We start from the raw sequence: 23,431 nt of genomic DNA on the forward strand, positions 1-23,431 counted from the left end.
ATTGAATCACCCAAGGTCACAGAAGCAACCCATAGCCTTTTGAGTAGTGGCTGTAAGCTCTAAACCTTGCCTCCTTTCTTATTAACAATGGATGTTAGGCAAGTGGCTACCTTTTGTCTCAGTTTTTATCAGTGGTCAAATAGCTAGAGGCCATTTCTCCTTCTTTCTTTCTCAAAGATTTAATGAACAGCAGATAAGAGCTAGATAACAGTAATACCTCAGCGCAATTTAGACTTTGGTTTTTTGCCTTTTCAGTTATATAAATGATATTTATGCAGAATGATTTAAAATTCAACAAAGTCACGGAGGGAAACGTTTAAAGAAAGCTGAATAAAATTGGAAAATCACTGCAATTGTGTAGCAAAGTGACTCTCAATCGCTATAGGTGACCTGCAAGGGGAATAATAGGATATTGTTTTTTTTTTTCAATTTTTAAAATTTAAATTGAGTTAATTAACATATAGTGTATTATTAGTTTCAGAGGTAGAGTTCAGTGATTCATCAGTCTTTTTTTAAAATTTATTTCTTTTTATTTAACTTCAATTAGCATATAATGTATAACCAGTTTCAGAAGTAGAGGTGTGATTCATCAGTCTTATATAACACCCTGTGCTCATTACATCACATGCTCTCCTTAATGCCCATCACCCAGTTACCCCATCTCCCCACCCCTCTCCCCTCCAGCAACTCTCAGTTTGTTTCCCATGCTCAAGAGTCTCTTCTGGTTTGTCTCCCTCTCAGATTTCATCTTGTTTTATTTTTTTCTTTCTTCCCCTATGATCCTTTGTTCTGTTTCTTAAAGCACACACATCAGCATCCTTGTCTTTCTCTAATTGACTTATTTTGCTTAGCATAACACCCTCTAGTTCCATTCACGTCGTTGCAAATGGCAATATTTCATTTTTTAAAAAAGATTTTATGAATTTATTTAAGACAGAAAGAGAGAGCACGAGCAGGGGGAGAGGCAGAAGCAGCCTCTCCTCTGAGCAGGGAGCTGCATGCGGGGCTCGCTCCTAGGACCTTGGGATCATGACCTGAGCTGAAGGCAGCTACTTAACCGACTGAGCCACCCAGGCACCTCCAAGATTTCATTTTCTTTGGTGGCTGAGTAGTATTCCATCGTCTATATATACCACATCTTCTTTATCCATTCATCTGTTGAAGGACAGCTGGGCTCTTCCCATATTTTGGCTATTGTGGACATTCCTGCTATGAACATTGGGGTGCATGTGCCCCTTTGAATCACTACATTTGTATCTTTGGGGTAAATACCCAGTAGTACAATTGCTGGATGATAGGGTAGTTGTATTTTCAACCTTTTGAGGAACCTCCATACTGTTTTCCAGAGTGGCGGCATCTGTTTGCATTCCTACCAACAGTGTAAGAGGGTTCCCCTTTCTCCACATCCTCAACAGCATCTGTCGTTTCCTGAGTGGTCAGTTTTAGCCATTCTGACCAGTGTGAGGTGTACTCTCATTGTGGTTTTAATTTGTATTTCCCTAATGCTGAGTGACATTGAGCATTTTTTCATGTGTCTGTTGGCCATTTGTATATCTTCTTTGGAGAAATATCTGTTCATGTCTTCTGCCCATTTCTTGATTGGATTATTTGTTCTTTGGGTATTGAGTTTAATAAATTCATTATAGATTTTGGATACTAGCCCTTTATCTAATATGTCATTTGCAAATATCTTCTCTCATTCTATTGGTTGTCTTTTGGTTTTATTGACTGTTTCCATTGCTGTGCAAAAACTTTTTATCTTGATGAAGTCCTAATAGTTCATTTTTGCCTTTGTTCTCCTTGCCTGTAGAGATATGTCTGGCAAGAAGTTGCTGTGGCCAATGTCGAAGAGGTTGCTGTCTGCCTTTTCCTCTAGGATTTTGATAGCTTCCTGTCTCACATTTAGGTCTTTCATTCATTTTGAATCTACTTTTGTGTATGGTGTAAGGAAATGGCCTAGTTTCATTCTTTTCATGCGGCTGTCCAATTTCGCCAACACCATTTGTTGAAGAGACTGTCTTTTTTCCATTGGATATTCTTTCCTACTTTGTCGAAGATTAGTTGACCATAGAGTTGAGAGTCCATTTCTGGGTTCTCTATTCTGTTCTATTGATCTATGTGTCTGTTTTTGTGCCAATACCATACTGTCTTGATGATTACAGCTTTGTAATAGAGCTTGAAATCTGCAATTGTGATGCCACCTGCTTTGGTTTTCTTTTTCAACGGTCCTTTGGCTATTCAGGGTCTTTTCTGGTTCCATACAAATTTTAGGATTATTTGTTCCAGCTCTCTAAAAAAAGTTGATGGTATTTTGATAGAGATTGCATTGACTGTATAGATTGCTCTAGGTAGCACAGACATTTTAACAATGTTTGTTCTTCCAATTCATGAGCATAGAATGTTTTCCATTTCTTTGTGTCTTCCTCAGTTTTTTTCATGAGTGTTCTATAGTTTTCAGAGGAGAGATCCTTTACTTCTTTGGTTAGGTATATTCCTAGGTATATTATGGTTTTTGGTGCATTTGTAAATGGCATCAACTCCTTAATTTCTCTTTCTTCTGTCTCACTGTTAGTGTATAAAATGCAACTGATTTCTGTGCATTGATTGTATATCCTGCCACTTTGCTGAATTCCTGTATGAGTTCTAGCAATTTTGGGGTGGGGTCTTTTGGGTTTTCTACATAGAGTATCATGTCATCTACAGAGAGTGAGAGTTTGACTTCTCCTTTGCTGATTCAGATGCCTTTTATTTCTTTTTTGTTGTCTGATTGCTGAGGCTAGGACTTCCTATGTTGAACAGCCCTGGTGATAGTGGATGTCCGTGCCATGTTCCTGACCTTCAGGGAAAAGCTCTCAGTTTCTCCCCATTGACATTGATATTCACTTTGGGCTTTTCATATATGGCTTTTATGATATTGGGGTATGTTCCCTCCATCCCTACACTGTAAAGAGTTTTTGGTTTTTTTTTAAGATTTTATTTATTTATTCGACAGAGATAGAGACAGCCAGCAAGAGAGGGAACACAAGCAGGGGGAGTGGGAGAGGAAGAAGCAGGCTCCTAGTGGAAGAGCCTGATGTGGGGCTTGATCCCACAATGCTGGGATCACGCCCTGAGCCGAAGGCAGACGCTTAACCGCTGTGCCACCCAGGCGCCCCTGTAAAGAGTTTTAATCAAGAAAGGATGCTGTACTTTTCAGATGCTTTTTCTATATCTATTGAGAGGATCATATGGTTCTTGTCCTTTCTTTTAATAATGTGGTGTATCATGTTTATTGATTTGTGAATGTTGAACCACCCTTGCAGCCCAGGAATAAATCCCACTTGGTTGTGGTGAATAATCCTTTAATGTACTGTTGGATCCTATTGGCTAGTATCTTGGTGAGAATTTTGGCATCCATGTTCATCATGGATATTGGTCTATAATTCTCCTTTTTGGTGGGGTCTTTGTCTGGTTTTGAGACCAAGGTAATGGTGGCCTCATAGGAAGAGTTGGAAAGTTTTCCTTCCATTTCTATTTTTTGAAACAGCTTCAGAGGACTAGGTATCAGTTCTTTAAATGTTTGGTAGAATTCCCCTGGGAAGCCATCTGCCTTGGACTCTTCTTTGTTGAGAGATTTTTGATTAGTGCTTTAATGTCCTTGCTGGTTATGGGTCTGTTCAGGTTTTGTTTCTTCCTGTTTTAGTTTTAGTAGCTTTTACATTTCTAGGAATGCACCCATTTCTTAATGATTGCCTAATTTCTTGGCATGTAGTTGCTCATAATATGTTCTTATAATTGTGTTTCTCTGGTGTTGGTTGTGATCTCTCCTCTTTCATTCATGATTTTATTTATTTGGGTCCTTTCTCTTTTCTTTTTGATATGTCTGACCTGGGGTTTATGGATCTTATTATTAATTCTTTCAAAGAGCCAGCTCCTAGTTTCATTGATCTGTTGTGTTCTTTTGGTTTCTATTTCATTGATTTCTGCTCTAATCTTTACTAATACTCTTTTCTGCTGCAATTAGGCTTTATTGGCTGTTCTTTCTCCAGCTCCTTAAGGTGTAAAGTTAGGTTGTGTATTTGAAACCTTTCTTGTTTCTTGAAAAAGACTTGTATTGCTATATACTTCCTTCTTAGGACCACCTTTGCTGCCTCCCAAAGGGTTTGAACAGTTGTGTTTTCATTTTCATTTGTTTCCATGAATTTTTTTAATTCTTCTTTTATTTCCTGGTTGACCCATTCATTCTTTAGTAGGAAGCTCTTTAACCTCCAGGGAAGGTTCTTTACAAATTTCCTCTTGTGATTGAGTTCAAGTTGTGAGTTCTTTCCAAATTTCCTCTTGTGATTGAGTTCAAGTTTCAAAGCACTGTGGTCTGAAAATATGTAGCGAGTGATCCTAATCTTTTGGTACTGGTTGAGACCTGATTTCTGACCCAGTATGTGATTTGTTCTGGAGAATGTTCCATGTGCATTTGAGAAGAATGTGTGTTCTGTTGCTTTAAGATGGAATGCTCTGAATATATCTGTAAAGTCCATCTGGTCAGTGTGTCATTCAAAGCCCTTGTTTCTTTGTGATCTTCTACTTAGATGATCTGTCCATTGCTGTGAGTGGGGTGTGAAAGTCCCCTATTATTTTTGTGTTGTTATCAATATGTTTTTTAGTTTTGTTATTAATTAGTTTATATAATCAGCTGATTACATGTCAAGGGCATACATATTTACAATTGTTAAATCTTCTTGTTGGATAGAACCTTTAATTATGATATAGTGTCCTCCCTCATCTCTTATCACAGTTTTTTGTTTAAAATCTAATGTATCTAATATAAGGATTGCTACCCCAGCTTTCTTTTGATGTCCATTAGCATGATAAATGGTTTTCCACCCCCTCCCTTTCAATCTGGAGGTGTCTTTGGGTCTAAAATGAATCTCTTGCTGACAGCATATTGATGGGTCTTGCTTTTTTATCCAATCTGATACTCTGTGTCTTTTGATTGGGGCATTTATCCCATTTACATTCAGAGTAACTATTGAAAGATATGAATTTAGTATCATTAGTCACTGTTTTTGTATATTGTCTCTGTTCCTTTCTGGTCTGTGTTACCTTTGGGCTCTCTCTTCGCTTAAAGCATCCCCTTTAATATTTCTTGCAGGGCTGCTTTAGTGAGCAAAATTCTTGTAGTTTCCATTTGTCCTGGAAGGTCATTATATCTCCTTCTATCCTGAATGACAGCCTTCTTGGGTAAAGTATTCTTGGCTGCATATTTTTCTCATTTAGCACCCTGAATGTATCATGCAGGTCTTTTCTGGCCTGCTAGGTCTCTGTGGATAGGTGTGCTGCCAGTCTTATGTTTCTACCCTTGTAGGTTAAGGACCTCTTGTCCTGAGCTGCTTTCAGGATTTGCTCTTTGTCTGTGAAATTTGCAAACTCCACTATTATATGTAGAAGTGTTCGACCTATTTTTATTGATTTTTTAAATTTTTATTGATTTTGAGGGGCGTTCTCTGTGCCCCCTAGACTTTAATGCCTGTTTCCTTCCCCCAGATTAAGCAAGTTGTTAGCTATAATTTGCTCCAATATACCCCCCCCCAACTCACTCTTTCCTCTTCTTCTGGGACCTCAATTACTCTAATATTGTTTCACTTTATGGTATCACTTATCTCTCAAATTCTACCCTTGTGATCCACTAGTTATCTCTCTTTTTCTCAGCTTCTTTATTCTCCATCATTTTGTCTTCTATATCACTAATTCTCTCTTCTGCCTCATTTACCCTGCAGTTAGAGCCTCCATTTTTATTGCATCTCATTAATAGCTTTTTTGATTTTGACCTGATTAGATTTTAGTTCTTTTATTTCTCAAGAAAGGGATTCTGTAGTATCTTCTATGCTTTTTCAAACCCAACTAGTATATTTATAATCATTAATCTGAACTCTAGTTCCATCATCTTATATTCATACTGATTAGGTGTCTGCCAGTCAGTACTTCCTCTTGTTCTCTTTTTTGAGGGGAGTTTTTCCATCTTATCGTTCTGTCCAGGGAAGAATAGATGAACGAGAGAAGAAAATACTAAAATAGCAACAATGACCCCACAGAATTATGCCCTAAACAAATCAGAAGAGACCAGAAACCGAGGAGAAAAAAAAAAAAAAAAAAAAAAAAAGAGAATATGATCTGACAGGTGCACAGAACAAAGCAATATACTAGATCTGGGGTGTATTTTGGTCTGTTTGTTAGAAAATTAGATCCCAAAATTGTAAAGAAAGAAAAACTTATGTATGTATATGTAAGTGTGTATATATATATATATATATATATATATATATATATATATGTGTGTATATATATACACACATATATATACACATATATACATACACACTTATGTATGTATACATATGTATACTTATGTATGTATACATATATATACATATATATAAGTATATGAGTATATATATATAAGAGCAATACAAACTTATATATATACATACATATATATTATATATATATATATATATAAGCAATACACTTGATTCTGGGTGTATTTTGTCCTATTTGTTAGAGGAAACTACATCCCAAAATTATAAAGAAAGAAAAGCTTATGCCTATACAAAAATAAAGTTAAATACAATGAAAGAATAGAATGTAATTTTAAAAATGAAAGAGTTAAAAAAAGGTTGGTAAAATAAGAAATTTGTTGAAAAGGAAAAAGAAAAAAATTGAAAAACTAATGAATCATAAAAAAAAAAACCCAAATTCTATATTCTATTTTCCCCTAGTGCTGGAGTTTTGTGTTCTCATTGATCGGTAAACTTGGTCTTAGCCAGATGTTCCAGCTGTTCTTCTGGGGCAGGGGCCTGTTGTGCTGAATCTCAGGTTTCTTTGCCCCAGGCAGAATTGCACAGCCCTTGCCAGGGGGTCAGGCTAAGTAAGCAGCTCCAGATTGCTCTATGTGGCTTTTGTTCCCTGAAGGCTTTCTATGCTGCTTTAGAGGATAAAAATAAAAATGGCTGCATCCCCAATCTCCAGCCCCAGAGCTGAAAGATCACGGCCCCAATCCTCAGTGTACCTTTAGGGAAAAGCAGTCAGTCACTCCTGTTTCCCTGGTTTCCCTCTGCACTGTGTTCACCCAGCCAGTGACCAGGCGTTTTTATCTCAGGCACCTAACCCTGTTTGCAGTCTGCAAACTTTGCAGCCTCCTGCGCTGGCATACACCCATGCCACTCCTCCCGGGGGCTAGGAAGGAAGGTCTCACCTCGGTTCTGCTGCTTGCTGGGCCCCTGCTTGGAGAGTGGTAGCCGGCCTGTTTATGGCAACACCGAGCTGAGAGTCCACTCCTGGGCTCGCTGATTGCAGCCAGCTTCCCTGCTCTGGTGCCTGCGAACTCTGCTGTACTCAGGCAATCCTGTTCTTTCTGTAACCCCGGGGATCCTGAGACTACACTGTCCCACCTAGAATTCTGCCCCCCTTCACCACCTGAGTGTCTTTCAGGCAGGGACGTCCCTCACCAGAGCAGATTTCTGGGAGTTCTGATTTTGCGCTCCGCTGTTATATCACTTTGGGTAGCCGCTTAGGAAGGCTTCTTCCTGCCCTGGTTTACCTTCTGAAATATCACCTTGGGTTCACTTCTCCACACCTCCTACCTTGCCAAAAGGGGTCGCTTTTCTATTTGTAGAATTGCAGAAGTTCTTTTCTTAGATCTGTGGTTGAGTTCACAGGTATTCAGAATGATTTGATAGCTCTCTATCAGAATTCAGGGACCAGACGAAACTAGGGTCCCCTACTCCTCCTCCGTCTTCCTCTTCCTCCTAGGATACTGCTTAAAACAAAAAGTGCCAAATCCCGAGAGCAAGCTTTTCGTGCTTCATGAGGTAATATGGATCTACTTCACTCTTCACTCTATTCCATTCTATCTTATGTGAGGCCCATACATAAACTTAAAAGGAGAATAGAGGATATATTAAGGATTAATAAAGAAAACCAACATGAAGACTTTAAAATTACTGACATTCTATGCAATCGATTCTCTTTGATATTTTGCATAATATGGACATGGAAAGGTTTAGTAGAAAGATGACAGGCTCAGAAGCCAGTTGTCTGGGGGTGAGTCCTGGTTTTGCCACTTACAGGTTGAGTGTACTTAAGTAGGTCACTTGGCTTCTCTGAAGCTCTTTAAATTGGGGCAGTGATCATGGCTTAGCTCATGACGTGAGGATCAAATGAGACCTAAGAAGTTGTTTTGTAGATTCCTAAATGCCTCCAAAGAAGAAGATAGTGGTGGTGTTTCAAAGTATTTTTAAATATTAAATTTTATTTACCTTTCAAAAATCTGTTTTAAGTTAGTCATGAAATAAACAAGCTGTTTCGGGGTGGGTCTGATTATTAAAACGATGTTGCCCAGCTGTTCCTGACTTTAAGACAAAAGACTAAGCAAGATGAGGTAGGTTTATAGTCGAGAACAAAGGGTTTAGATTAGGTAGGACTAGGATCTAATAGCAGTTTGATTTGTTTGAAGCTGTAGTGTTTTTCTCAGGCATATTATTATTACTTTTTAAATTTTTTTATTTATTTTTTTTTCCTGGGCAATCACACATTTATTTCATCTTTCCATTTACATAGATTCTTTTTTTTAAAATTTAATTTAATTTTATTTTTTTGATGTAAAGTTCGATGATTCATTAGTTGCGTATAACACCCAGTGCACCATGCAATACGTGCCCTCCTTACTACCCATCACCAGCCTATCCCATTTCCCCACCTCCCCTCCCCTCTGAAGTCCTCAGTTTGTTTCTCAGAGTCCATAGTCTCTCATGCTTCATTCCCCCTTGTGATTACCCCCCTTTCTTCTCCTACCGATCTTCCTACTTCTTATGTTCCATAGATGGGAGAGACCATATGATAATTGTCTTTCTCTGCTTGACTTATTTCACTTAGCATTATCTCCTCCAGTGCCGTCCACATTGCAGCAAATGTTGAGAAATTGTTCTTTTTGATAGCTGAGTAATATTCCATTGTATATATGGACCACATCTTCTTAATCCAGTCATCTGTGAAGGGCATCTTGGCTCTTTCCACGATTTAGCTATTGTGGACAATGCTGCTATAAAATGTTCTTTAGGTGCCTTCAAAAACTAAAAATAGATTTTCATGTGTTTGTGTTAGGTGAGTTAGTTTCCTGCTGAAGATGTAAAGATGATTAATTTACTACCACCTCTAATGTTCACTTCTACCCCAAAAGTCATACATCCACTTTGTAAGTCATTCTGGAAATATTTATGGAATCTGAACTCCTCATAAAAGTAACAATTCTAGTTTTAAAATATCCTGTTATGTGCAGTTTGCAGAATTTCAATATAATTAATGAGGCAAGAAGCTGGCACAGAAGTCATTGCTTAAAAACCCTCCTTAATTTTAGCCGTTCTGACAGGTATAAGGTGGTATCTCATCATAGTTTTGATTTGTATTTCCCTGATGATGAGTGATGTTGGTCCTCTTTTCACGTGTCCGTTGGCTATCCATATATCTTCTTGGGAAAAACATCTATTCCTGTTTCCACCTATTTTTTAACTGGATTATTTGTTTTAAAAATTTTTCCTTCCTATAGCTGTAAGTCTTGAGGTAATCTATAAAAAAGTTTCTTATTTTATTCCTGAAAATGAAAATTCTTTACACTAGCATGTCATATGCAGGAGGTTTGCTTGAGTTGGAGTTTTCAGTATTTCAGTGTGTATCATGAGTTCTGTATTATCTGTTATTGACCTTTTCATATTAGAAAATGAAGCTACTGGCAGTGTTTATCCATACATGTTCGCAAATAGATGGAAAAGACTAATGTACTTCTAAAACAGGCTTTACTCTGTATCTTATGAGAAAATTCTGACCTTTGATTCTTTCTTATTACTACCACTGCTGCTGCTACTGTTATTTCAATTGAATACTTAGTATGTGCCAGCCATTTTTCTAGGTGCTCTAGATATATTAACACCTTCAATTCTCATAATAATCTGCTGACTAGGTAGTATTACCATCCCCAAGTTAACAGAGGAGGAAACGTGTACAGAGAGGTTAAATAACTCTCCTGGGCTAAGTAGCAGAACCAGACCCTTTAATGTTTGGTTCCAGAACACATGCTTCTGCAGTAGTGCCTACCACTAGTCTATTACACTGTCCCTGTTGTGATAGCACTCTGTGTATTGCTTATTCCATCATTAGGAAAATAGAGTATTTTCATAGTTGGAAAGGATAAGGAATTGCACAAAATACACTTATGATTATAGTGTGGATTTTAATGAACTTCTCTTGACTTATAAAATTTGACATCAGGAATTGATTTCATATGAAACTTCAATCGTGTGAAATGACTATGGGGTCAATTTTTATGAGCATATTAGAGAAAGGCGGTGATTAATTCCCACACTCAACCCAGATGCTGATACAGGATTAAGTGTGTAAACTACCACCCAGTGGTAATAGAGTGACTTGGAGAAGAAGTGGGTGCAGGACACAGCAGAGCTGCCAGTAAGTACAGTTTGCTCTTCTTTAGTGCCAGTCATTCAGAGAGCCAGAATTAGCTCATGCATGTTAACTTGGTAAACTTAAAATGACCGTGTATGATGTGGGGGTCAGTTTGGTGTGTTTAGGAAACTGTTTTGTTCAGGAAGAAACATTAGAAACTGTCATACATGTCTAGACAATCAGAATTGTTTATATCAGCAAAACAGTTTTCAAGGAAACATGATCTGACTCTGCATTGGTGTAGAGACCCTGGAAACCTTATGTATTTCTTGTAAAATGTTTCAATAGAAAGGAGCCAGAGAGTACAAGCCCCAGGTGACTTATTACAGATGAACAAATCAGGATCGTATGAAAAAAATAGTGTCATTAAGTGAAGTACCTGAATATATTATAAACCCTTGAACACATTGACGATATCATAGCAGTAGTCACAACCATCACGACAAATGCATCTACTTACATTTATTGTGAATCAGGAAAGTGCTTTCTGTGTGTCATCATATCTCACCCTCTCGCAGATGAGAAAATGGAGGAAAGCAGAGTTAGTTACATGTGCAAGGTTATACAACTAGCAAGCATTATTCATTCACTTACTCAGTATTTATTGAGTATACCTACCTTGGGGCCTGGCACTGTTCTAGGGAGTGGGGACTTAGCAATGAGTAAAACAAAACCCCTACTTTCCTAGAAGGACTTTACCTTCTAGGAGGGAGATAGAAAACAAGCAGATAAACGTGGAAGCATACTCAGTCAGGTGGTAATAAAGATTATGTAGAACAATAAGAGCCAGGAAGGGGGAGGAGTGCCAGGGTAAGGTAGACTGTTGTTGCTTCTTTATATGGGATAGTAGGGGAGACCTCTCTGATAAGGCGACCTTTCAGCAAACACTGGAAGAGAGAGAGGGATATTTGTAGAGAAAAAGCATTCCTGGCAGAGGAGGAGAAGATGTCCCTGTGCTTGGAGTGCCTGAGGAAGATCAGAGAGACTGTATAGTTGTTAGGGGTGAAGGGGAGAATGGTCAGTCAGAGTTTGAACCCAGATTTTATCGGACCCCAAAGCCCACATTTTAACCACTACACTAATCTGATGGGGCACAGTATTACATAACCTACTGTGATTTTGGAGACCCTTTGTATTAGCAAAATGCATACTGTCATAGAAAAGAGGAGGACAACGAAGTTCTACTCTAGAAGTTGTGTGTCGAGTTGAGAATATGTGATAAATCCATTCAGTTTCGGGAGAGGTGCTTCGGAGAACAAAAGGTAGGGAACAATCGTGGACCATAAATTGGGGACCCTGGGAGTATAGTACATACCTCCCCTGCTCAGAATACTTTAGTGGTTCTCTACGGCCTTCAGAGTTTGGGAGACATTATGTAGCTTTCCCACAGCCTCATAGGACATAGACCTAGTTTTGAATGATGAAAAAGACCATTTTCATTACTGCTAAGCTATGCTGCTCTTTTCAGAATGTGAAATCCATTGCATACTCCTTGGCTTCCTGTAACCTACAGAATGAAAAGCCTTGGCAGGGAGCACAGGGCCCTACGTAGAGGAGCTCCTTCCTCCCGCGTTACCCTTACGTCTGCTGCCCCTCCCTTGCATCCCAGCATGGAACAAAACAGTACTCTTCAGTGCCATGTACATGGGACTTTGTACTGAAACGAAATGTCTGAAATGTCCTTCTCCCTCTTGTTTTCTTGTTTTGTGATGAAGATTTTATATCCTCCTTGAAGACTTTACCACTTTCTTTCCCAGACTGAGTTACAACTTCTTGCTGGGGCTGCTTTCAGAGCTTACATATCTCTGTACTTGCTCATCATTTCCAGTGGAAATCATTCTTTGAGTCCCTGTCCTCCTAGCCAGGATTAGAGCCCTTGCTCTGTGCTACCGGAAAAATCTATGCAACATGGATCTGCCTCTTATCACGTTTTTGGGGGGGTAATTTTTCAGCCTCTTCTTTCAGACTCTAAGCCATTGAGAGCTGGTGCCTCGCTTTGATCTGTGTTGCAGCCACTGAGAGGAGCACTCGGCGTAGTTTATCAGCTCATTTAAATTAAACTTAGGATATTGGATGCTGAGTTATAATGATGACACGTTTGATCAGAGCAAAACAAGTAGAATTGGTTGAGCAGTGATATTAATTCACTCAGAAAAAATAGATGGTAATAAAAACAGTGCTATTTAATGAAAGATTATTGTGTGCCAGATATTAAACTTAGTGCTGAAACACATCATTCCATTATTCTAAATGAAATTCAAACTTGAAAGATACACCTTATTAGGTATCACTTTAAAGTTAAATTGTCATATTAGATATAACTTTTAAAACTAAACTGTAAAAAATGCATTCATTTTCAAACTATTGCTCACTGGATAGTGGGAGGTGTTAGTGGGGCTTTAAGTGGAAGGGAAATGTCCTTAGAAAGGGACAGACGTCATCTTTGTTTTTTTATACTCAGTTTTTAAAGCGTTACTACAAATGTGTATACTTGGCTACATGCAGAGCTCTTCCGGAAAGAACACTGTTCTCATTTATAATTTGGACATGGCATGGTGGGTGAGACAGAGGGCTGTTGGAAAAGTGAGCCCAGATGAGACCCTGAATAATGCAGTGCTTCGTGCTGGATCAACGGTTAATTGTAAAGGCTTCAGAAGTGCTATCCTTAAACCGAGGGGCAAAGTAGGCTACTTAACGCCATGGTCACTTAGCCTAATTCCTGACTTTCATTCAGTACAAAACCCATTCATTGGGAAGTCTATTGAGTAGCTTTTGAACAGGAATTCTCATTCCTGATTGCTTTGTGTTTCCCTGACAAGAATGCTATCTCAAACAGATAACGCTTATAATCACTGATAAATCATTTTTAGACATGTTTTTAATTTTGGCTTATAACCATTTATATGTTACTCTAGCAATGTTGAATTATACTCTGAAATATCATTGAATGCAAATCTCAAAACAATTTATCATGCAATTTTTCACACTTCTCATAGCACGATGTAGCTCTTCTTCCTGCCCTCTCCCTCCCCAAAAAAGGGGGGGTTGATTTTATCATCTCTTTAATTTCTCAATATTTTGTGCTGAGTAAAGTGGATTAGATATTCTTAATATTTAAAGCCTATCAGTAGGAGAGGCTATATTAGTGCTCAGAAAGGATATTTAAGACATTATTCTGCTTTCGACTCTTTTCTTTATCCAGTTGACAGTTATTCTAAAGTTCTTTGGTGGTTTTATTGCAGTGACCCAGCTGCCAGAGCTCTGTGGGAAGCCTTACTGAGCACCAAGCACAAAGAGGCAGTGATGGAAGTCCGGAGACATCTAGTGGAAGCAGCAAGCAGAGAAAACCTGCCAATCAAGATGAGTATGGGTAAGCACGTCTGCTGCTAGGACAGTGACCATAGGCTATGAGGAAGTTGATTTGAGTCTCTCTGAACCGTGGGACAATCCAACCAACAAGGCATCTCAGTGAAAGTATGGACTCTGAGAAACAAACTGAGGGCCTCAGAGGGGAGGGGGGTGGGGGAATGGGATAGACTGGTGATGGGTAGTAAGGAGGGCACGTATTGCATGGTGCACTGGGTGTTATACGCAACTAATGAATCATCGAACTTTACATCAGAAACCAGGGATGTATTGTATGGTGACTGACATAATATAATAAAAAAAAAAGACATTTGTAAACTGTTGAAACAGTAGGCAGGGAATAGGGACGCACTGCCCTCAGGGTTCAGAAATGACCTCCCTTTTTAGACTCAACTTTAGGAACTAACTAACTTCCTCCCTCCCTCCCTCCCTCCTTCCTTCCCATCCATTTTCTCTTTCCCTCTTTCTCTTTCTTTCCACAGTTCTAGATACACATTAATAACAAGTGTGCTTACTGTATGGAGTTCCTTATCCATAAGCATGGTGAAACAAGGACAGATTCATATTGTGAATCAAGAAAAGTAGGATTGCACAAAGATTTGGTTGATAAGGTTAATTTATATTGCAGTTCAATGACGTACCCTTATGATGCTATCACAGAACAGAAATCAATTTTTATTGCTCAGTATGGGACTCTTGAAAGATCAACACACTCTACTTTTCTAAAGGACTGTATCTTTTTAAAAATATCAAAGCCAGAAATAAATTGTTAAGAAAGACAGGCAACCCCATGTGTTCAAGTTAAATCTTTGAGTTTTCTGTTGACCAAAGGAGGAAAAAAAAAGCCTCAGATGAAATGATCTGCATTCTCCCCAAACTCCAGACATGGGGAGAGAAAAAAGAAGGAAAGATACAGACAATTGTTAGCAAACTTTGTTTATAAGAAGGACTGAAAACATTGGCCCAAATCACACTTTAGCCATGTGCCAACTATAATTTGGTAAAAGCTTAACAGTGCAGCTCCCCGTTTCTGCTTCGTATCACTAGTCAGAATTTCTGGTGTGTCTCATTTTCATATACCAACAAATATATCACCATGAACAGTAAGGGAAAGATCTGGTGCTTAAACATAATAAAACATTGGTATTTGAAAATTCCTTATCACATAGCTTATCATAAAAAAATTCATGCTGTGGTCTCTTAGATGGCTGGAATGCTTTTTCTAGCACCATTTAAAACTATGAAATATGCTTTAAACTGTGTGCTATTCTCCCAACCCCTACTGTAAATTCTACTGAGGTATAAATTTTTCTGTGATAGAGGTTTCTAATAATTTTGAGACATTAAAGAGAAATTTTAATTTCGAGATTGAGGATTCTCTTGTATTTAAATTGACTGAGAGGGATCCCATGATTCTAACCTCAGATCTTAAATATAACATTTCTCAGTACAGGGTAAAGTCATATTAAAACATTACGAACACCAATAGAAGGAAACATCATTCTGTGAAAGGAAAAACGTTTAATTGCTAAAACAAAGAATAAAATTCATTTTATCATTTCACATATAAACACATGCCGTCTTTCTAAGAGCTTGTTATTAAATTGTCAGTTAGCTAAATAAATGTATTCCAGAGAAGTGATTTTTAAAACATTGTAAACCGAATTGAATTTTTCCCACTGGCTTTCAAGATGAAAAATGTATCCTGAAAGTACAAAAGAAATAGACTCTGAGAAACCCATTTGTTTGGATCCAAAATGTGCACTTACAGAAGAAATGAGTAGAAGATGCCTGTCTCAGTTTCTACATTTTACGCAGCCTCTGTCTCCCTGGAGTCCTTATGCGGTTGGAGGATCTTCACCGATTTGTCCTCTTGCTCTCTGCAGAATGGACATACTTCCCAGTGTTTAATGGGTGGCTGGAAGATCCTATAGGAGCTGAAGGAAAACAGATCTCTATGACATCGTTCTTTCTTTTGCAGCCAGATCTCTTGGCAAGAATATTCTCTTGATTCCTCTGTTGCTTCATTATTTTCTTGCTTATTAATCTAGTGCAGTCTGGCTTCTGACACTTTTTTTACTGAAAAGTCTCCCAGACCACTAAATATAAGTTCGTTTTTCTCAGTCCTCATCCTTCTTGACCTCTTTGCAGCATTCACTTCTAGACTTGCTGCTGCCTTGTGCACGTGATTGTGATGGGATGCAAAACCAGCTATGTCTGGTTCTGTCACCGAAGAGCCAGACTTCAACTTCTCTGTCCATAAAAATAGGGAAAATATCTATTTCCTGCAATATTGAAGGAGAAAGAAAGCTCAGAGCAGAATGAAGTTTCTAACTGAAGCAGACTGGGATTGATGTATTGTGGGCCTAGAAGCAGAAGTCTGGGAGAAGGAATCTACATGGGAAACCAGATTATGAGAAGGTTGTTTGACAAGAGGGAAATCAAAGCAAACAAACCGAGTTCAGTGATTTTCCCCTTTCTGGGAAATATGCTTACTCACTTTTTCCCATTCACTTGTCCTTTTCTAATCTTTATGCTGAGTATCTCCCTTTTGATAATGCGTTCTTTCTTTATGCAGAATTCTAAATGGTTTTCCCATTTTCAGCTTAGTTATGATTACTTTCGGTCGCTTTGTTCCTGAGTCTGTTAATCCCCCAAATTACCTTGCTTGTATTTGGAATTTACAAGCTTTTGTGGTCAGTTTTGTAGAAAAATCTCTTGAGCTAATTTCCAGATAATAATCTGATCTATTACATTGAGATATGTCTTACTTTACTCTCCAAGTTGTGGGCACTGTAGTGTCTGCTTCATATACTCACTGTTACATGGAGTGAGTTCTTTCAACCATTTGTGAAAAGACGAGCCTTTCCCACCTTTACCATCGCAACTGCCTCTAGTTTGGAGCCACAGACAGAGCCCTAGTTTGTTAATGTCCCTCCAAAAGTGTGATGTCCAGAGCTGAAGAATGATGTCTTGGTCTTCACCTCTTTTTAGGTACTCTACTTCTAATGAAGCTCCGAATGAGATTAGTGAGTTTTGCTTCCCACCAGTGCCACACTCACTATCTTTTCCTCCTTTACCACTTCCTACTACTGGCTTTAAAAAGCAGCAATAAATCAAAGCACTCTACAATTTTACTCAATCTATACTTTTTCCAACAGCATTGAGGATACTGTGTTTACTATATTGGTATTTGAGTTCTTCCAGTTCTGACTGGATAACAACTACGTTTCGATCACATTTATATCTTTTGCCTTCATTTTGGAGAATTTTACCTGGGATTAAGGGGAGTATGTGTGCATACATATCCATGTGTTTGTGTCTGTGTCCATGTCTGTGTGTGAAATGAGTGGGGAAATTGTCAAACAGCAAAAGGGATAGCTTAAAACCCAATAAGACCCACATACCATGTGATATACGGTAATTTACAAAAGATGAAAAAATCTGGCTGCCTTGTAGGACACATACACTGATTATTAACTCTCACACTTCCTTGTCTTCATATAGAAGCTGTTACCACAATTTGAGGATTGGGGAAGGGAATTGATTTTTACTTTAATGGAGTTTTACACGATTTGTTTCTTGCAAGCCTTTCAATAATCTTATGAATTTGGTACTTTTTTGTTACTCCCATTTCGCAGACAAGGAAAACTGAGACCCAAAAAGGTGATGTTTCTTTTCCAGGATTCTGTGCCAGTTGTGGGTTATTGTCTCTCAGATCTCACTTCGCCCTTCCACTCTGTAGCGCTGGGACTCTGCAGACCACACTTCTGCTCTTCCAGCTGGCTCTCTGCTAGAGGGAGAGGGCGAGGCTGGTAAGGAAGGAGCCATGTGCCCCTTCCTCTCTGCTTCCTGCGACCTTTCCTTCTGCTTGGCAGGTTCAGGCCGGCACTACTGCACCCCAGCAGCGCCAGGGCACCTGGTGGTAGCGGCTGAATTCTTTCTGCAGTTTGTGGGCCCGCCCCCTCAGGGGTGCCCATGCAGCCGACCAGCGCCCCTTTTTAGACATCTGAGATTCAGTCACAGGTTCTTACGTTTCTCAGTTTTAATAAGTCCAACCTCTTCCCTTTGTTTCCTCCATCCAGGAGTGGTCTCTGCTTCCAACAGTTGCCTCGGCCACGATACCTTGGAGTTCTCTTTTTACCCTTTCAGCGATGCAGTTAACAGTTTTGCATGTTACATTTTCTCTCTTCAGATAACTGCTGTGTTTTGTGCCTGTCTGGGCCCAGACTGATAGCCTTGCAGCAAGTGAGCCAGGATACAAACCTGGGTCTGCTGACTTCTGTATCAGGCCTTTTTCTAGAGAGAGGAATCAAACTACTGGAACACAGAGATGATTGTGCCATCCTGGAACTTAAAACCCTTGGGTGGGTCCCCACTGCCTCAAGAGAGTGTCCAACCTCCTCAGCCGGCTGATTATAAAATTCCTCTGCCTTCTGGCTGGGTGCTTCCCCGATCCTTTCCCACTGCCTTCGCTTCTCCCCATACTCCGGCAGGAGCTGCTGCAGAGCTGGATCTTTCTTGTCTTCGCCTGGAATATTCGCATTTGATTGTCCCTGCAGATCCATTGCCCCCTGCTCTACCTGTGCTTCTGGAGACTAACGTTTTGGACTACTTCAACAGGCTTCCCTGTCCTTGACCTCTCAGGTAGATTCGGCCAATGGGAGGCGTGGTAGGGGTTTTAGAGGGTGAGGCGAGAGTGTCCTTAGGGTGTTGTTTACCTGGCTTCTTCCTTGCCGGGATGCGATTGGTTGCATCCCTCTACTCAACCCTTGTTGATTTCCTTAGCCTGCATTCTTATAAAAAGTCCCATCATTAAGCTTACCTTATTTTCCTTGTTTGAGTGTGCCATCTCTTTCTTGCCAGGCCCTTGACTAATATAACCACTCACTTTCCAGTGCACACGGTGTGCAAGCATACACACACACACACACACACATCTTTCTTGTCCAAGCTCATCTCACTTTTCAGGATCTAATGTAGAAGTCACTTTCTCTGTGAAACCGTATCTAATCTCCTTCTACTCATCTTCCTCCACCCTTCCTCAGCAGGCTGAATTGATTGCTCTGGCTTCTGAGCACCCACAGCTGTTTTTCTTGTTGCACTTACCACAGTGCATTGTAGTTAAATGTGTGTGGATCTGAAACCTTGCTAGGTAGTTTCCATATCATATTCTTCCCTGGCTGTTTAGCTTGGTACATAGTGAATGGCTTAGTACTTGGGACTGAATTGCTTGATGAGTGTGGTTGAGTAATAGAGGGATAATGATTATTTCCACTTTCTCTTACATACATTAATATTTTTATTTACAAATTTCGGATATTTCTTGTTCTTCTTGATGTCTGTGTAACATCCAATCATGTATTCTCCCTTGGGTTCTTTTGTTTTTTTCTCTTTTTTAAGATTTTATTTATTTACTGGAGAGAGAGAGTATGTGTGTGTGCATGAGTGGGGGGAAGGACAGAGGAAGACGGACAAGCAGACTCCCCACTGAGCAGGGATCCTGATGCAGGACTTGATCCCAAGACCCTGAGATCATGACCCTAGCTGAACTCAGACACTTAATTGACTGAGCCGCCCAGGTGCCCTCCTTGGGTTCTTTTCCCTTGGTCTTCATGTCACTCTGCTCTTCTGATTATCTTCCTCTTTTTTTTTCCCCCAGTTAGTTTCGGAGGTAGGATTTAGTGATTCATCAGTTACATATAACATCAGTGCTCATTACATTAAGTGCCCTCCTTAATACCCATCATCCAGATACCTCATCCCTCTATCTACCTCCCCTCCAGCAACCCTCAGTTTGTTTCCTACAGTTAAGAGTCTTTTATCATTTTTCTCCTTCTCTGATTTCATCTTATTTTATTTTTCTCTCCATTCCCCTGTGATCCTGTTTTGTTTCTTATATTCCACATATGAGTGAAATCATATGATAATTGTTCTTCTCTGATTTTGCATAGCATACTACCCTTTAGTTTCATCCACGTCATTGTAAATAGTTAGATTTCATTTTTTTTTTGATGGCTAAGTAATATTCCGTTGTGTGTGTATTATGTATATATATATGTATATATATATGTGTATTATATATATATATGTATATATATATGTGTATTATATATATATATATACACACCACATCTTCTTTATCCATTCATCTGTCTATAGACATCTGGGCTCTTTCCATAGTTTGGCTATTGTAGACATTGCTGGTATAAACATAGGAGTGCAGGTGCCCCTTTGGATCACTATGTTGTTTGTATCCTTTGGGTAAATACCAGCAATTGCATGACTAGGTATTTATCATTGTGGTTTTGATTTGTATTTCCCTGATGCCAAGTGACGTTGAGCCTTTTTTCATGTGTCTGTTGGCCATTTGTATGTCTTCTTTGGAGAAATGTCTGTTCATGTCTTCTGCCCATTCTTGATTGGATTATTTGTTCTTTAGGTGTTGAGTTTGATAAGTTCTTTATAGATTTTGGATACTAGCCCTTTATCTGGTAAGACATTTGCCGATATCTTCTCCCATTCCATAGGTTGCCTTTTAGCTTTGTTGGCTGTTTCCTTTGCTGGCAAAAGCTTTTTATCTTGCTGAAGTCCCAATAGTTCATTTTTGCTTTTGTTTCTCTTGACTTTGGAGACATGTTTAGCAAGAAGTTGCTGTGACCAAGGTCAAAGAGATTGCTGCCTACCTTCTCCTCTAGGATTTTGATGGATTCCTATCTCTCATTCCTTTCATCCATTTTGAGTCTGTTTTTGTGTATGGTATAAGAAAGTGGTCCAGTTTCATTCTTCTGTATGTGGCTGTCCAATTTTCCCAACACCATTTGTTGAGGAGACTGTCTTTTTTCCATTGGATATTCTTTCTTACTTTGTCGATTAGTTGACCATAGAGTTGAGGGTCCATTTCTGGGTTCTCTATTCTGTTCCATTGATCTTTGTGTCTTTTTTTATGCCAATACCATTCTGTCTTGATGATTACAACTTTGTAATAGAGCTTGAAGTCCAAAATTGTGATACCACCAGTTTTGTTTTTCTTTTTCAACAGTCCTTTGGCTATTCAGGGTCTCTTCTGGTTCCATACAAATTTTAGGATTATTCGTTCTAGTTCTCTGAAAAAAAGTTAATGGTATTTTGATAGGGATTGCACTGAATGTGTAGATTGCTTTAACAATATTTTTTCTTCCAATCCATGAACATGGAATGTTTTTCTGTTTCTTTTTCCTCAATTTCTTTCATGAGTGTTCTATAGTCTTCAGAGAAGGGATCCTTTGCCTTTTTGGTTAGGTTTATTTCTAGGTATCTTATGGCTTTTGGTACAATTGTAAATGGGATCGATTCCTTGATTTCTCTTTCTTCTGCCTCATTGTTTGTGTATAGAAATACACCTGACTTTTGTGCATTGATTTTGTATCTTGTGACTTTGCTGAATTCTATATTAGTTCTAGCAATTTTTTAGTGAAGTCTTTTGGGTTTTCTACATAGAGTGTCATGTCATCTGCAAAGAGTGAAAGCTGACCTCTTCCTTGCTGATTTGGATGCCTTTTATTTCTTTTTGCTGTCTGATTGGTGAGACTAGGACTTCCAGTACTATATTGAACAACAGTGGTGAGAGTAGACATCTCTGTTGTGTTCCTGACCTTCGGGGAAAAGATCTGTTTTTCCCCGTTAAGGATGATATTTGCTGTGAGATATATATATATATACAGCATATATATATATATGGCTTTTATGATATTGAGGTATGTTCCTTCTATCCCTATACTGCAGAGAGTTTTATCATGAAAAGTTGCTATATTTTATCAAATGCTTTTTCTGCATCTATTGAGAGCATCATATGGTTCTTGTCCTTTCTTTTAATAATGTGGTGTATCACATTGATTGATTTGCGGATGCTAAACCACTCTTGCAACCCAGGAATAAATCCCACTTGGTTGTGGTGAATAATCCTTTTAATGTACTGTTGGATCCTATTAGCTAGTATCTTGGTGAGAATTTTTGCATCTTGTTCATCATGGATATTAGTCTGTAATTCTCCTTTTTGGTGGGGTCTTTGTCTGGTTTTGGGATCAAAGTAATGCTGGCATCATAGAGTGAGTTTGGAAGTTTTCCTTCCATTTCAATTTTTGGAAAGAGTTTCAGAAGAATAGGTATTATTGCTTCTTTAAATATTGGTAGAATTCTGCTGGGAGGCCATCCCTGATTATCTTCCTTTTTCTGGTAATTGTTTTACGCCTTCTGTTCCTTACTTCTAGTTTCCTAGAAGACTGTAGATATTTTTGTATCCCCTGTTGTGCCTTGTACATAGATACTCAGTTAATGATTGCTACTATTCTTTTAAATTTTTTTTTAATTTTTAAATTTATTTTTTATAATGTACAGTTAGCCAGCACATAGTATATCATTAGTTTTTGATATAATGTTCAGCTACTAATCGTAAAGCCTACTTCTATCCCTCCCTCCCCCTCCAAAAAACTGAAATACCCTTTCAGTCTCTTGGCTTCATCTTATCTAACACTTTCTCCAGTTTATCTCTTGTCCCCTCCCATCCTCTTTAATAGACAGCATCTTATATTCCTGTTGGTACTGCTTGTGTTCATATTGCTATCTATTGCAGCAGTTACTAGCAGACGCTGAGTAGCTGGGACTCAGAACTCTTGCCTGTGCTTCTTAGTATTCCCCACACCTAACACAAGACCTTGAACTTATTCTATACCAATAAATGTTTATGAAATTAATAAGTACATTTTGAATTAATACTATCAGTTGGTATTTGTTATATACTTGTTTAATGGATTGCTTTTTCTATCACTCTCTTACGGAATCCAAGGGTGACGTTGATTTAGAACACTAGTTCTCAAACTTCTTGGTCTTAGAACCCCTTTACATTCTTAAAATTGTTGAGGACCCCACAAGCTTTGTTTATGTGGATTATATCTATTGACTCTTTGATAGGTAGACAATATTATATTAGAAATTCAGGACTTCCGGTTAAGATGGCGGAGGAGTAGGAGACACCGTTTTCAGCCGGTCCTCCGAGTCGAGCTGGATAGGTACCAGACCAGCCTAAACAACCATGGAACCAGCCTGACACGCAGGAAGATGCATCTGGATCTCTACAAATGAACATCTCCAGCACTGAGTATTGAGGTACGAAGCGGGGAGCCATGAAACTGTGCACAGATATCCGAAGATAAACAGAAGGGGGAGGGAGCCGCCGCGTTCGGGCGCCGGGAAGCGGTAGCCACTTGCATGGGAGAGCGGGCGGGGCTCGAGGTCGGCACCCGCAAAACAGCAGACTGAGACCGTGAGCCGGGTGCGCGCGCCACCAGGCATCTCGCGGAACACCGGAATCCCGGTGCGCTCACTGGATCCAGACTGAGACCGGGAGATCCGGGAGCGCGCGGGGCGGCTGGCGGCTGGCGGCATTAGAAACACAAAGGACAGAGACGCGCCGGCCCTGGAAGTGAGGGCTGGGACGCCGGGTGTGGGGCGCACATCCCGGGACGCTGCAGGGTTGAGCAGCACCAACAGTAACAGAGTTAAAGTGGCCAGAACATTAGTAGAGAACGGGCCGCAATCC

The 23,431-nt window shown here is 39.3% G+C and overlaps 1 protein-coding gene across 1 annotated transcript in view; it reads left to right on the forward strand.

Annotated features, from left to right (window-relative positions):
* SCFD2 (sec1 family domain containing 2) overlaps positions 1 to 23,431 on the forward strand; it is a 431,339-nt gene that overhangs the window by 58,603 nt on the left and 349,305 nt on the right. Inside the window, exon 3 of the mRNA XM_008701475.2 lies at positions 13,731 to 13,858. Within this exon, the coding sequence (XP_008699697.2) occupies positions 13,731 to 13,858 (128 nt within the window). The remainder of the gene's footprint in view (positions 1 to 13,730; positions 13,859 to 23,431) is intronic.

The sequence above is a fragment of the Ursus maritimus genome, unplaced genomic scaffold, assembly GCF_017311325.1.
Source record: "Ursus maritimus isolate PB19 unplaced genomic scaffold, ASM1731132v1 scaffold_8, whole genome shotgun sequence".
Taxonomy (NCBI): Eukaryota; Metazoa; Chordata; class Mammalia; order Carnivora; family Ursidae; genus Ursus; species Ursus maritimus.